We start from the raw sequence: 16565 nt of genomic DNA, 5'->3' as shown, positions 1-16565 counted from the left end.
CCCATCTGCTCCATATAGTGACTGAGTTCCCTTGCCATGTTTGAGGTTTTCCCCGTTCTGGGGTTTGATCTGTCCGTCGTTGGGTCCTGTACACAGTTGAAGTCCCCCCCCATGATTAGTCGGTGCGTCGCTATGTCCGGGATTTCTGCCATGGTCTTTTGGATGAAGCTCGTGTCGTCCCAGTTGGGCGCATACACGTTAACTAGGACTACCGGCGCCCCATCCAGGGCCCCGCTGACCATGACATACCGTCCCCCTGGGTCCGTAACCGTCTTTGTCGCCCTAAACATTGTCCTCTTGCCAATCAGGATCGCCACCCCCCTGGCCCTTGCCCCATAACAGGAATGATAGGTTTGTCCCACCCAGCCCTTTCTTACCCGCAGTTGGTCCTGCTCCCTCAAGTGCGTCTCTTGGAGGAAGACTATGTCGGCCCTCATGTTTCTAAGGTGGGTGAGGACTCTAGATCTCTTCACTGGGCCATTAAGTCCCCTTACGTTCCAGGTGACTATTCTGGTGGGGGGCTTCTGCCCCCTTGCTCCTGTGGGGTTAACCATATTTGTCCGGTGGACGCGCCCCTGCCCTCTGGGGTTTCCCTTTGTTAGGGGGCCGTCCAGGATGTCCACTATCACTGCTCTCCCCATGCGGTCGGGTCCCTGCGCTCCGGGGTTCCCCCTTGTCCCGGGGACACCCGCCATGGCCGTCCACTGTGTGTCCGCCACGCGGGTAGCCCCCTGCACTCCGGGGGGCCCCTTCACCCACAGACCGTACTGGGTGGGTGTTTGCAGCAGTTCCCTGTTTCGAGCCCTTGTCTGTGGCACTTTGTGGCCCTATTCCCTTTCTGGCCTCTTTTGTCCCTTCGTCCCTGCATTTCCCCTCCCTGGTCTCTCGCCCCCCGAGTGCCCCCCCCCCCCGCTCTATCCCTTTCGGGGATACCCCTGTGTACCCCTCCATTGCCCCTCTCTCCCCCATTCCTGTCCCCATTTGCTCTCCCACCTTTGATGGGTGATCCCCCCCCTCCCCTGCCTGGCGCCTTCCCCCCTGTTGGGGGTGCGCTGCGGCCCTGCTCTGTTGCGCGCCCCCTTCGCTAGCTTTCCTGCTAGCACGGTGGCTCCCCGCTCGGAGGTTGCTGTCCCCCTTCCCCTCTCCCCTCTCCAGTACTCCCGTTCCCTCGTGCCGGGGCCTGGCCTCCCACCTGGAGCGGGCCCTTGGGCATTGGGTTGTTTTTCCTGGGTGCTCCTGCCAGGGGGGAGGGGGCTGGCTTTGCCTCGCCCCTCCCCACCCCCCCGTCGGCATGACGTATCTCCTTGCCATGGGCCCCTCGTCCCTACTTCCCATGGCGTTTTTCCAGCCCGTGCTCCTCAACGAATCTATTCGCCTCGGCAGGGGCTGTAAAGAAATATTCCTTGTGTTGGTATGTGACCCAGAGTTTTGCTGGGTACAGCATACCAAAACGTACTTTGTTCTTATAGAGAGCTGCTTTCGCTCTGTTGAACTCCGCCCGTCTCTTAGCTATGTCCGCTCCAAAATCCTCGTAGATTCTGATGGCGTGCCCGTCCCAATTGCAGGCTCTATTCTCCTTGGCCCAGCGCAGGATTGTCTCCCTATCCCGGTACCGGTGCAGTCTGGCTATAACTGCTCTCGGTTTTTCCCCTTCCTTGGGCTTCGGGCGCAGTGACCGATGAGCTCTGTCCATTTCCGGTGGGGTGGGAAAAGTTTCCCGTCCCACCAAGGAGCCCAGCATCGCAGCCACGAATGTTGTGGGATTTCTACCCTCTATCCCCTCTGGCAGGCCCACTATCTTAATGTTTTGCCTTCTCGAGTTGATCTCCTGGTCGTCTACCCTGCCCTTCAGGCTCCCCTGTGTTGCACTCAGTTTCGCCATTTCCCTCTCCAGGGACATGACCCGGTCGCTCACGTCAGTCGCTGCCTTCTCCAGCTCTTTAATGGTTGCCCCGTGGGCTTCCAGTATCTTCCCTTGGGCATCCACTTTCTCCTCCATTCTGGTCAGAGCCTGCTGCACCCCTGACATGGCCCTGGTCATTGCTGCCTGTGCTGCGGCCTCTGTGTCTGCTTTTAACTCTGCCTTGATTGCCTGCAGCTGCTCCCTCACCACCTCTGCAATGGCTTCCTTCCAATTCACGCCCCCCTCTAACCCCAGGGGAGAGGTTGCCCGCCCGTCCAGCCCTTTTGGATGCGGCGATACATTCTTCCCGCTGCTTCGCGTGTTGACTCGTTCGCCCAAGCTGGTTTGCCCTTTGCCCCGTCCACCTCCGGTGCCCCCTTTCTCTTGGGTCCCTTCTGGCATTTTTTTCTCCCCCTTCCCCTTCATCGTTTCTTCTCTCCTTGTTCTTCTTTTCCCCCTTTTCCGCACCCTATTTTAATTTTATTTATATATATATAAAAATATATGTATATATTTTTTTTTTAAATGAAAAATTTATTTCCCCCCTTCTTTCCTTTACCCCTTTATTTCACCCCTTTTCTCTTTACCAGTTTTCTTTTGGGTTTTTATTTTAAAAAAAAGAACAGAAATATAAGTCTCTTTTTTCTTTTGTTTTCTCTCTCCACTCGCCCAGGAGAGAGAGAGAGAGTCCCCCTTTGTCCTTGCCACGTGGTGGTCACTGCAGTTGGGGGGAGGGGGAGGGGCGAGTGGGGCTGCTGGTTGGGTGGTTGGGGGGTTGGGGGGGGGGGTTTGTGTCCCCGCTGCTGGTTGGGGGGGGGGGGTTGGTGTCCTCGCTGCTGGTTGGGGGGGGGGGTTGGTGTCCTCGCTGCTGGTTGGGGGGGGGGGGTTGGTGTCCTCGCTGCTGGTTGGGGGGGGGGGGAGTTGGTGTCCTCGCTGCTGGTTGGGGGGGGGGGGTTGGTGTCCTCGCTGCTGGTTGGGGGGGGGGGGGGTTGGTGTCCTCGCTGCTGGTTGGGGGGGGGGGGAGAGTTGGTGTCCCCGCTGCTGGTTGGGGGGGGGAAGGTGGTGTCCCGCTGCTGGTTTGGGGGGGGGGAAAGAGGGCCCGCCGCTACCGCACCGTTCCCGGCCCGCGTGGGGGGGGGGGGGGGGGGGAGAGAGGGGTTGGACCTGCCGCTGCTGGGCCTCCCTGTCGCCGTCGCTCCTCGCCTCCGCCTTCCGCCGCCGCCCGCTCCTCCTCAGCTGCCGCCCGCTCCTCCTCCGCTTCTCCTCCGCTGCCGCCCGCCGCTGCCGCCCGCCGCTGCCGCCCGCCGCTCCTCCGTTGTCGCCCGCTCCTCCGCCGTTGCCGCCCGCTCCTCCTCCGCCGTTGCCGCCCGCTCCTCCTCCGCCGTCCGGCCTGTCGGGGGGGTTCCTTCCTGGCGCTTGCGGGAGCCCCTCTCCCTGCGACCTCCTCGCTCGCCGCCCGGAAGTCGAATCTCTAGACCCATTATTAAAGATGAAATCTTGGAGTACTTGGAAGTGCATGATAAAATAGGGATGAATCAGCACGGTTTTGTCAAGGGGAGGTCATGTCTGACAAATCTGTTAGAGTTCTTTGAGGAGATAACAGTACGTTAGACAAAGGTGAACCAGTGGACGTGATTTATTTAGATTTCCAGAATTTGAGAAGGTGTCGCATAGGAGACCTTTGAATAAGTTAAGAGCCCATGTGTTAAGGGTAGTATCCTGGCATGGATAGAGGATTGTCGACTGGCAGAGAGTGGGAATAAAGGGGTCTTTTTCAGGATGGCAGCCGGTGACTAGTGGTGTGCCTCAGGGTCTGTTCTGGTACCACAACATTTCACAATATACATTAATGATCTGGAAGAAGGAACTAAAGGCACAGTTGCTAAGTTTGCAGAAGATACAAAGATCTGTAGAGGTACAGGTAGCATTGAGGAAGTAGGTGGGCTGCAGGAGGACTTGGACAGGCTAGGAGAGTGGGCAATGATGTGGCAGACAGAATACAATGTGGAAAAGTGTGAGGTTATGCATTTTGGAAGGAGGAATGGAGGCAAAGACTATTTTCTAAATGGGGAAATGCTTAAGAAATCATAAGCACAAAGGGACTTGGGAGTCCTTGTTCAAGATTCTCTGAAGGCTAACGTGCAGGTTCAGTCGGCAGTTAGGAAGACAATTGCAATGTTAGCATTCATGTCAAGAGGGCTAGAATTCAAGAGCATGGATGTACTTCTGAGGCTGTATAAGGCTCTGGTCTGATCCCATTTGGAGTATGCTGAGCAGTTTTGGGCCCTGTATCTAATGAAGGATGTGCTGACCTTGGAAAGGGTCCAGAGGAGATTCACAAGAATGCTCTCTGGAATGAAGAGCTTGTCGTATGAGGAACAGTTGAGGATTCTGGGTCTGTATTGTTGGAGTTTAGAAGCATGAGGGGGGATCTTACTGAAATTTACAGGATACTGCGAGGCCTGGATAGAGTGGATGTGGAGTGGATGTTTCCACTTGAAGGAAAAACTAGAACCAGAGGACACAATCTCAGACTAAAGGGACGATCCTTTAAAACAGAGATGAGGAGGAATTTCTTCAGACAGAGAGTGGCGAATCTGTGGTACTCTTTGCCGCAGAAGGCTGTGGAGGCCAAATCAATGAGAGTCTTTTAAGACAGAGATAGATGAGTTCTTGATTAATATGGGGATCAGGGGTTATGGGGAGAAGGCAGGTGAATGGGGATGAGAAAAATATCAGCCATGATTGAATGGCGGAGCAGACTTGATGGGCCGAGTGGCCTAATTCTGCTCCTATATTTTATGGTCTTATGATGTGGAGATGCCGGCGATGGACTGGGGTGAGCACAGTAAGAAGTCTTACAACATCAGGTTAAAGTCCAACATGTTTGTTTCAAACACTAGCTTTCGGAGCACTGCTCCTTCCTCAGGTGAATGAAGAGGTATGTTCCAAAAACATATATATAGACAAATTCAAAGATGCCAGACAATGCTTAGAATGCGAGCATTTGCAGGTAATTAAATCTTTACAGATCCAAAGATAGGGGTAACCCCAGGTTAAAGAGGTGTGAATTGTCTCAAATCAGGACATTTGATAGGATTAGTCTGTGTTGTAGGTTGACTTGAGTGGGTTTGTGATCTGTAGCCCTTTCGGGATCTTGTCTGCTTTCTTGCATCTTTGTAGAAACTTAATGTCAGTGTCTATATGCGCGATCTCCCTGGAGATCCTCTCCACTTTGAGCCGGCAGTTTGCAGTGTCGATAGTAGCCATGATGTGGAGATGCCGGTGTTGGACTGGGGTGAGCACAGTAAGAAGTCTTACATCACCAGGTTAAAGTCCTACCAACTGTCCTGGCTTGAGACAATTCATACCTCTTTAACCTGGGGTTACCCCTATCTTTGGATCTGTAAAGATTTAATTACCTGCAAATGCTCGCATTGTCTGGCAACTTTGAATTTGTCTATATATATGTTTCTGGAACATACCTCTTCATTCACCTGAGGAAGGAGCAGTGCTCCGAAAGCTCATATTTCAAACAAACATGTTGGACTTTAACCTGGTGTTGTAAGACTCCTTTTTATGGTCTTATGACATGTGGAAGGAAACTGGAGCACCTAGAGGAAACCCCACAGATACAGGGAGAGCGTGCAGACTCCGGACAGACAGTGACCAAAGCAGGGAATCAAATCTGGGTCCCTGGCGCTATGAAGAAATAGTGCTAACCATTGTGCTACCGTGCTGGAGGAGAGGTTGAATTAATTAGGATTGTATTCGCTGGAGTTCACATGAATGATGGGATCTCATAGAAACCTATAAAATTTGAACACGACTGGATAGGGTTGATGAAGGAAGAATGTTTCTGATGGTGAACCAGGGGTCACAGTCTGAGGATACGGGGTAGACCATTTAGGACAGGAATGAGGAGATATTTCTTCACCCAGAGTGTGGTGAGCCACTGGAATTCGTTAGCATAGGAAATAGTTGAGGCCTTCAATGGAAGGATGCGAGGCCCCCAAGCGTGGAGGCCTGGATCAATGATATGGCGGGGTTCATCAAATTGGAGAAGATGAAATTTGCCCTGAGGGGATCAGTACAGGGGTTCTTTAGGCGGTGGCAGCCTTTCCTGGACTTCCTGGCAGAACGGTAGGAAAATAGGCCGGCAGCAGCAGCAACCGGGGGGGGGGGGGGGGGTAGAGGAGGGGAGGGAGGGAGAGGAGGGGAGGGGGGTTGTTTCGGGGGAAGGTAGAAATGTGTATATGTGTTTATTGAATATGCCGGGTGTTTATCTATTTCTTCTATTTGTAGTTACTGGGGGTTTGGTTTTGGGGGTTAGTGTGTTTTTCTTTTTGTTGTTGTTAATACTGTTTTCTTGTTGTTATTTTCTGTTTTTGATATGTTTTTGAAAATCTCAATAAAAATTATTTTTAAAAAAGAAGGCGAGGAAATAGTTGAGGCCAAAACATTTTCAAGAAGCAGTTAGCTTTTGCACTTTGGGTGAAGGAGATCGAAGGATATGGGGGGAAAGCAGGAATAGGCTATTGAGTTGGTTGATGAGCCATGATCATAATGAGTGGCGGAGCAGGCTCAAGGGTAGAATGGCCTCCACCTGCTTTTATTTTCTATGTTACTATGTTAATTTCAGTGTGTGGTGAGAAATAACCGTGTGACTGCCTCCCTGGTTAAAGGGATCTTGCGGTGATGGTTGGAGCTTGTCAGATGGCTTTATGCAAGGGCATGTGTGCTATGTTGGTGGCCAGTGGCCAGGGTACACTTGCACCCTTCTCAGGTGCACACCAGTGCGCTGCGGCACAGCAATTGGGAACCACTGCTAGGATCATAGTGATGTTGTGTTGGAGAGAACTGGCAAATTTGCAGATCTTTAGGGTTAACATACTTATGTTTATAAATACTCTCTCATATACTGCACTAATCCCATATTGCTTTACACAGTGATGCCAACATGGAGTGACTGTGCACAATGATAGAAACAAACGCGGTGAACACTTGCAATTTTACAAGTAATTAGTTTCCTCTCATCAGTGCCCAGAAAAATACTGTGTTGAACTACAGCTTTTTGAGTTGAACTGCATTCCCCTCATGGGGGAGTATAAAATTAAGGGACACAGTTTCAAAAGGGGTCCCTCACTAAAGGCAGAGATGAGGAGGACTTTTTTCCCTCAGGAAGTAATTCGCATTTGGAATTCTCTTCCTCGGGGAATCAGTTGAGGCAGAGTCATTGAACATACTTAAGGGGGAGTGAAACAGATTGACAAGAGAATCAAATATTACCAGGGGTAGGCAGGAAAGTGGAGTTAGTGGGCACAATCAGATCAACTATGATCCTATTGAATGGAGGAGGTTAGAAGAGCAGAGTGGCCTGTTTCTATTTAGATTTATTGTATTCTTATGTGGCATTACATTGAAATGAAAACATTCACAAAAAGGTAGTGTCAAATTTAAGAAACAAAGAGTATTCAGCAATCTTGAGAAATGCCGGTTATAAACATTTGTGGCATTAAAGAACCTAAAGCCTGTTCTTACCTTAGTTTTTCCAAGCACCCACTTGTTTAGTCTTGCTTTCTTTAGGATGGAAGTACAGCTTGCAGAATTAGCAGGAGGTATCTGATGTGCCCTGAAGGCAAGGTAGTAGTATCTAGCAGATGGAACAAAGTGCAGGTGAATATTTCACAGGATATGGATTAATGGTAACAAGAAAAACAATGTTAGTAACAAGAAAACTCTACAGGCAGTTAAAACATATTTAAAGCTCATGTCCTTCTAAATGTAGTTGTCGTAGGTTTGGAAGGTGCTGTCTGAGGAACCCAGTGCATCTTGTAGATGGTGCACACAGCTGCCACTGTTCGTCGTTGGTGGAGGGATTGAATGTTTGTGGAAGGAGTAGCAATGAAGTGGGCTGCTTTGTCCTGGAAGGTGTCGAGCTTCTTGAGTGTTGTTGGAGCTGCACTCATCCAGACAAGTAGAGAGAATCCCATTACTCCTGAATTGTGCCTTGTGGCTGGTGAACAGGTTTTGGGGAGTCAAGGAGTGAGTTACTCGTGACAGGATTCCTAGCCTTTGAGCTGCTCTGGTAGCCATAGCATTTAAATGGCTAGCCCAGATCAGTTTCTGGTCATTGGTAACCCCCAGGATGTTGACAGTGTGGGATTCAGCGATGGTAATGCCGTTGAACCTCAAGGCCGGAGATAGTCATTGCCTGGCATTTGTGTGACACAAATGTAACTTGCCACTTGTTAGTCCAAGCCTAGATATTGTCCAGGTCTTGCTACATTTGGACATGAATTGCTTCAGTAGTGAGGAGTCGTGAATGGTGCTGAACTGTGTGTCATCACCTGTGAACATCGCCACTTCTGACCTTATGATGGAAAGAAGGTAATTGATGAAGCAGCTGAAGATGGTTGTGCTTCACTATCTATGTATTTCGAAGAGCAGTCACTTACTATAGACAAAGCAGCAATTTTGTCAAATACATTGTCCCACAAACAGTTAAGAAATGAATGATGAAATAATTTATTTTATGACAGCATGGATTGAGGAAAGAATGCTGGATGGGGAAATTCCCTGCTCATCTTCAAAGCAGGTTCCACTTCCACATCTGCATCCTTTTTTGTGCTATATGTTCCACCATGTGTCAATTATTCATATCTAGTATTTATGCCTCCTCTGTGGATGTGGAGGGAAAAAACCCATTCATCTTGCATTTATATGTGCAGTACTCTTATCTTAAAAGCTACTTTGTAAATCTCTTATTTATTTATTTTAAATTTAAAGTACCCAATTAATTTTTTTCCAATGAAGGGACAATTTAGCATGGCCAATCCACATACCCTGCACATCTTTGGGTTGTGGGGTGAGACCCACGCAGTCATGGGGAGAATGTACAATCTCCACACGGACAGTGACAGGGGCTGGAATTGAATCTGGGTCCTCGGCGCCAAAAGGCATTAGTGCTAACCACTGCACCACTGTGCTGCCCGTTGTAAATCTCTTATAATGAATCTTATAAAGTAAGTATTGCATGTTATATGTTCAGTAGGTCTCACAAAGAGGTTCTGAATTTTGTATGGTTGAACATTCAGTGTTTATTGGTAACACATAACTGTGTACATACACAGGATATAGCCCAATCACTGAGCTAACTCCATGCTCGCTTCTACACAGGTCTCTGTCCAGTTCACAACTGACCCCAATCTAAGGTCACGTGTCTCTTTATAGCACATTGTGGGTGGTACTGTTTCCCAGTCCCACATTAACCCTTGTTTTGCCAGATTCCTTTTATACCACACCACCCCCCCAAATCCTTACCCAATGTATTTACATTATAATCATGCTGCCCATTCTCCCTCGGAAGTGCTCAAAACTCTGACTTTATAAATTATGATCTAGAGGCTTGACGATTCTTCCACATCTCACTCTCCTCACATTCGGAGGAGTGGTAGGGTCTGTTGATTTGGATAACTTTTTTTGATTGGGAGTTTATGTTGTAGTCTGTGTTTCTGGCACTTGTTTGTCTTCTTCTGAAATGCTTTTTTCACTCCTTGGAGTTGAACTTCTCTTTGTCAACTCCTCATTTGCTCTGCCCGAGGATCACCAGCTTGTCCTGTTCTTTCCGGTGTGTTCACTCCATTTATTTGTGGTACAAACCAGTATTCCCTTTTTCCATGTGGTCAGCAGTGATCTTTGTGGGAGTTGAAGGTGTCTCACTTCTTTGTCATTTGGTTGCTCCTCATCAGTGGATTCACCTTGCAGTTCAGCTTTTATTGCAACACTGCATTCTTCCTTGTCTCTCTGAGCCTCACTGAGGTGAGGTCTGGCGAGTTACTTGTTTCTTGCCCGAGCATCATTTTTCAGCTTTGTGCATTGGCTGAAGGTTGCATTATCTGTGTTGTGGTGCTTGAGGTAATGTCACAGCAACTGTTGAAACACGGGGCTGGGGCTTAATTCTTCTGTCTTTGGTAATTTTTCTATTTTTCTTCTGCTTGATTATACAGTGGTAGTTATCTGAAGGTTTGACTGGCCTAAACAAAGAGCAGCTTCTGCCACCTGCAAAGAAATAGACACACCGGGTGCTCAGCAAAGACAATATGGAGCAGACGTCCCAGTAAACAGTGTCTTTACTGGTGGAACTCTTGGGAACTTACAGTTCCATGTAGTTGATAACAGAGGTTGCCTTGACATCTTCTGCCGTTTTCACAAATCACAGAGTTGTTACGGTGCAGAAGGAGGCGATTTGGCCCATCCTGCCTGCACCGGTTCTCCAAACAAGTTCCAAGTGACTTGCTGCCATTCACTTGCCTTTTTACCACATCTCTACACATTGTTTCTATTCAAGTAAACATCCAGTGCCCTCTTAAATCCCTCGATTGAATGCCTCCACCACACATCCATGCAGTGCATTCCAGACCTGAACCACTCGTTGTGTGAAATGTTTTTTCTCACATCACACTTGCTTCTTTTGCAAATCACTTTACATCTGTGCCGTCTCATTTTGATCCTTTTATAAGTGGAACAGTTTCTCCCTATCTACTCTCATGATTTTGAACATCTCTATCAAGTCTCCTTTCAGCTTTCTTCTCTCCAAGGAGAAGGTAATGGGCAACACAGGCATTGTCATACATGATTTTGAATATCTGCTTGTTGCCATATCTTAGTGGTTCCAGGAGCATGTCCAAGACCGGAAGGCGGATTCCTCCAGGTCCGTAGAACGGTGTTTCTTTTGTTTGTAGCCAGAGGTCTCTCAGCCATGATTCCTTATCTGGGAGGACTGTAACACTAATTCCTGCGTCCAACTTAAAGTTGGTGAGGTGACTGCTTACTGGGATGTCTGCATTACAAAAAGAGAATCCAAGATCCTGAACCACACCAAAGAAGCATGGCTGGGTTTCTTCCAGATGTGGTACCTCAATATCATGGATTGTCTTTGGATTTTTCACCCATCTGGGTGCCTTAGCTTTGCACAGCTTTCCGAAGTGCCCCAAATGGTTGAAGTTGAAACACTGCACTGAGATTTCTGGACATTACTCTCGCCTGTGAAGTAATTTGACTCCACAGCACTAATATTGTAATCCAACCTCTTGTAGTTGGGTTGGGTTTTGCCTTCCTTCGCCTGGAATCCATCTGCCCCTTTACTAGCTGGACAGTTGGGGTTGCTCTGTGCCATGACCTGCTTTCACCACGTAAAATAGATCAGTGTTGTTGGTGGATTTCAGATTGACCATTTGGATGGCCTTTCCTCGAGTCAAATCTTCCTTGGCCTGCAGTATATCTAAAAGTGCATCATCAACCATTCTGAGAACAATTATGTCCCTTATCAGTTGCGACTTGAGGTCACAGTAGCCAATCTGTACAATTAGTTTATAAAAAAATCAACCAATTCTCCAGGCTTTTGGACACGTTTGTTGAATTTCACTCTCTCTAAATTGTTGTTGCTAAGATGAAAATATATATCAAATGATTTTAAAACTTCATCACATTTATCTTAATATGTGTTTATTCCTTATCTTGGCTATTGGACATTTTGAATAATGCCTTTCTTATTCAACTTCTGTCTTTTTGCCTAATCCTGAAGCTAGCATGTATCTTAAGAACATTTTCTGACCAGATTTTGTGTTTGGTCTGACCCCTTGGATGAATTCAGATTGGTCTGGTACGACCGATTTGTTGTTCCTTGGTCACTTTAAACTTCAGGTCAATACAGCTTTAAATGATAGTGTAGTTAATGATTAGTTAGATTATTGAGTCCTGTAAGACAGATTCAATATCACATCGATGGTGGTCCCGACCTTTTTGGCTTTAGTTTTGTGCTACAATTTATTAGATCAGCTATTCTGGGCCTTCCCTGTGACATGGGGAAGATTTTCCAGCGTTTTCCAATCTGCGCTTTTCGTTTCTCACACTTAATCAGCTACCATTGGGATGGTGCTGACTCTTAACCTGGCCGGCCGTTGTGATTTCAGAACCAGGCTGCTCTGGCTTTGTGTTACAGCGCTGAAGCTTCTTAAAATGGCCCTGGCTTAGAACTGTTTTTTATTGCTAATCCCTGCACTCTTGTGGGCATTCACAATGGACCTCTATAAGATTGTGTGGAGGCCTCAGCTACACAGTCAAGTTTTTTCTTATGCCTTTTTGCTTCCAATTTTGCAACAAAAATCTCCCTCTGTATCTTCACTACAGGTGCTTTCAGACAGGTCAGAATGCTGCTCCCGACAACTGTAACCACAATTTATTTCTGTTATAACCTGCCCTGCTTACCATTGGCTGGGGACTAATGACAGTCCCACAATCCTATGGGAGTATGAGCTTCCCCACTGAGGGGGGGGGGGGGGGGGGGGGGGGGGGGGGGGGGGGGGGCGGCGGAGAAATCATTAGCAGACTCCCTGCATAAATAGAGCTAGCCAGTTTGGAACCAGCAGGAGAGAGAGGAGTGAGCAGCAAGGGAAGTTGCTGCTGCTGTTGTATATATATGTTATTGTAAATAAATGTTATTTCTTTGTATCCTGAAGACTTGTGCTGGATTCTTCGTGGCCCTCACAAAACTGGCGACGAGGGTTAAAGTGAATAGCTGTCTACACTGCTGAAGCAACCTCCCTGGATTTTTGTTGGATACAGGTTGGAAGTTGTTTTCTATTACACCATGCCTCCGAATGGACGTTTGGATGTTTTTGATGCTGCGCTGGAAAGCTGGAACCAGTATGCACAACGGATGCTTTACTATTTCCAGGCAAACAACATCACCGAAAATGAGCGCCAGGTGGTCATATTGCTCACCGCCTGCGGCCCGCATAAGTTTGGGGTGATTAGGAGCCTTATGTACCCAGCTGTGCCGGACACCAAAACGTTTGATGAACTTGTGAACTTAGTGGGGCAACATTTTAACCCAACCCCATCCACGATAGTCCAACGTTACCGGTTTAATACAGTTGAGAGGACCCCAGGAGAATCCCTTGCCGACTTTCTATCCAGGCTACGCAGGATTGCGGAGCACTGTGACTATGGTGAGACCTTGTCAGAAATATTACACGACCCTTTGGTTTGCGGTATTAACAATGCGGCGACCCAGAGAAAGTTGTTAGCCGAGCCAACATTGACTTTTCAACAGGCCATTCAAATAGGATTGTCCCAAGAGAGCGCAGAACGAGGAGTGCAGGAGCTACAGGGAATGGAGGTGCATGCCTTGGGGCGCAACCCCTTCCAAACAAAAGCGTCCACCAGCACCACTGCGGTAGCTTGGGCGAGGCGACGTCCGGATCGACACCAATGGCCGTCAGACATTCCTCCTCGAAGGGAGCCTTCTCCAGAACCAATGGATGAGGAGCCATGTCTGTGTCAGACTTGTAGGCGCCAACCCCGTCGCGGACGCCGGTCCTGGGGGTGCCAGAGGCGCCGTCGTTCCGACCGAAACTGGGGCCAGCCAGGGGCCGTACCTTTCATTTGGATGAACCTACGGCGACTACTCCCGAGGACGTGGAGACGGAGGATGACTGCCTGCAGTTGCATTGTGTGGCAGCTCCCTGTGTGGCCCCCATTAAAGTGACAGTACGGGTCAATGGTCACCCGCTTGAGATGGAGTTGGACACTGGCGCAGCGGTCTCCGTGATCACCCAGAGGACATTCGACTGCATCAAGCAGGGTATACAGACCCTTACCTTAACCGACACACAGGCCAGGTTGGCCACCTACACGGGGGAAACCATTGGACATTGCAGGAACTACGATGACCCCTGTTGTTTATGGATGCCAGGAGGGGCGTTTCCCACTTATCGTGGTGCGTGGCCACGGGCCCAGCCTGTTGGGTCGGGACTGGTTGCACCATTTGCAGTTGCAGTGGCAGCACATCCTCCAAACAGTTTCTGGAGGGTTGACTGAGGTGCTAGGACGATACCCAGATGTATTCCAGCCCGGCTTGGGGACAATAAAAGGGGTTGTAGCCCGTATCCAAGTCGAACCAGGAGCCACGCCGTGCTATTTCGGACGCGCCCGGTGCCTTACACCTTGCTCGAGAAGGTAGAAGGGGAGCTCACTCGTTTGGGGACTTTGGGTATCATCAGGCCCGTCCATTTCGCTGACTGGGCAGCACCAATTGTACCTGTAATGAAGCCAGATGCCACAGTTCGCTTGTGCGGCGACTATAAACTTAGTGAATACGGCTTCCCGACTCGACCGATACCCAATGCCTCGCATAGAGGATCTCTACACGAAGCTTGCAGGCGGACTCTCTTTCACAAAATTAGATATGAGTCACGCCTACCTACAGTTGGAGCTGGACCCTGCCTCCCGGCCATATGTAATGGTTAATACACACCGGGGCCTGTATGAATATACACGTTTGCCCTTTGGAGTATCCTCTGCCTGCGCTATTTTTCAACGCATTATGGAGGGCATTTTGAGAGGTTTACCACGTGTTGCTGTCTACTTAGATGACGTTTTGATCACAGGGACGCGGAACAGGAACATTTGGAAAATTTGGAGGCTGTCCTTAGACACTCTTCGGAGGCTGGAGTCCGTTTACGTCGCACAAAGTGCATTTTTCAGGCGAAGGAAGTAGTCTACCTGGGTTATCGGGTGGACCGCGAAGGTTTGCATCCCGTCGCAGAGAAGGTGCGCACGATTCAACAGGCCCCCGCCCCGACTGACACTTTGCATCTTTGTTCGTTTCTCGGCCTCGTAAACTATTACGGAAAGTTCCTCCCAAATCTGGCAACGACGCTAGCCCCGCTGTAACTTCTGCTAAAGAAGAATCACACCTGGGTTTGGGGTCAGCCGCAAGAAACCGCTTTCTGGCGGGTAAAACAACAATTGCCGTCGTCTGGGTTACTAACCCACTATGATCCTGGAAAGCCTTTGCTCGTCACATGTGATGCATCCTCATATGGTACTGGGGCCGTCCTGTCCCACAAGGTGGAGAACGGGGCCAAGCGGCCGATAGCTTTCGCCTCCCGCACATTGACTGTAGCGGAAAAAAAGTACACACAGATCGAGAAGGAGGGCCTGGCAGTGGTCTTTGTGGTGAAACGTTTCCACCAGCATGTGTATGGCTGCCACTTCACTATCGTGACTGATCATAAGCCTCTGCTGGGACTTTTCCCGAGAGGATAAGCCAATACCGCCCATTGCTTCCGCACGACTCCAGCGCTGGGCTTTGTTGCTCGCTGCATACGAGTATTCTCTGGAGCACAAACCAGGAACCCAGATAGGGAATGCCAACGCACTGAGCCGATTGCCTTTATCGACCGGCCCCATGTCGACCCGCGCGCAGTGCAGACATTCAAACAAGGCCTAAAGAAGCAGTCTTCTGGGTCGATGGACACGAGACTGGCTCGGTTTTTGTTTTAAGACCATAAGACATAGGAGCGGAAGTAAGGCCATTCGGCCCATCGAGTCCACTCCACCATTCAATCATGGTTGATTTCAACTCCATTTACCCGCTCTCTCCCCATAGCCCTTAATTCCTCGAGAAATCAAGAATTTATCAATTTCTGTCTTAAAGACACTCAATGTCCCGGCCTCCACCGCCCTCTGTGGCAATGAATTCCACAGACCTACCACTCTCTGGCTGAAGAAATTTCTCCTCATCTCTGTTCTAAAGTGACTCCCTTTTATTCTAAGGCTGTGCCCCCGCGTCCTAGTCTCCCCTGCTAATGGGAACAACTTCCCTACGTCCATCCTATCCAAGCCATTCATTATCTTGTAAATTTCTATTAGATCTCCCCTCAACCTCCTAAACTCCAATGAATATAATCCCACGATCCTCAGACGTTCATCGTATGTTAGGCCTACCATTCCTGGGATCATCCGTGTGAATCTCCGCTGCACCCGCTCCAGTGCCAGTATGTCCTTCCTGAGGTGTGGGGCCCAAAATTGCTCACAGTATTCTAAATGGGGCCTAACTAGTGCTTTATAAAGCCTCAGAAGTACATCCCTGCTTTTATATTCCAAGCCTCTTGAGATAAATGACAACATTACATTTGCTTTCTTAATTACGGACTCAACCTGCAAGTTTACCTTTAGAGAATCCTGGACTAGGACTCCCAAGTCCCTTTGCACTTTAGCATTATGAATTTTGTCACCGTTTAGAAAATAGTCCATGCCTCTATTCTTTTTTCCAAAGTGCAAGACCTCGCACTTGCCCACGTTGAATTTCATCAGCCACTTCTTGGACCATTCTCCTAAACTGTCTAAATCTTTCTGCAGCCTCCCCACCTCCTCAATACTACCTGCCCCTCCACCTATCTTTGTATCATCGGCAAACTTGGCCAGAATGCCCCCAGTCCCGTCATCTAGATCGTTAATATATAAAGAGAACAGCTGTGGCCCCAACACTGAACCCTGCGGGACACCACTTGTCACCGGTTGCCATTCCGAAAAAGAACCTTTTATCCCAACTCTCTGCCTTCTGTCTGACAGCCAATCGTCAATCCATGTTAGTACCTTGCCTCGAATACCATGGGCCCTTATTTTACTCAGCAGTCTCCCGTGAGGCACCTTGTCAAAGGCCTTTTGGAAGTCAAGATAGATAACATCCATTGGCTCTCCTTGGTCTAACCTATTTGTTATCTCTTCAAAGAAATCTAACAGGTTTGTCAGGCACGACCTCCCCTTACTAAATCCATGCTGACTTGTCCTAATCCGACCCTGCACTTCCAAG

At 48.9% G+C, this 16565-nt stretch overlaps 1 protein-coding gene across 5 annotated transcripts in view; it reads right to left on the bottom strand.

The window, feature by feature from the left end:
• myo3b (myosin IIIB) overlaps positions 1-16565 on the bottom strand; it is an 881575-nt gene that overhangs the window by 327359 nt on the left and 537651 nt on the right. For all 5 annotated transcript variants that reach the window (XM_038789471.1, XM_038789472.1, XM_038789473.1 and 2 more), the window contains one exon: positions 7445-7556. In XM_038789471.1, coding sequence (XP_038645399.1) covers positions 7445-7556 — 112 coding nt within the window. The remainder of the gene's footprint in view (positions 1-7444; positions 7557-16565) is intronic.

Source organism: Scyliorhinus canicula, chromosome 2 (genome assembly GCF_902713615.1).
Source record: "Scyliorhinus canicula chromosome 2, sScyCan1.1, whole genome shotgun sequence".
Classification (NCBI taxonomy): domain Eukaryota; kingdom Metazoa; phylum Chordata; class Chondrichthyes; order Carcharhiniformes; family Scyliorhinidae; genus Scyliorhinus; species Scyliorhinus canicula.
Note: the sequence above shows the minus strand (reverse complement) of the source record. Positions and strands in the feature narration are given on the sequence as shown.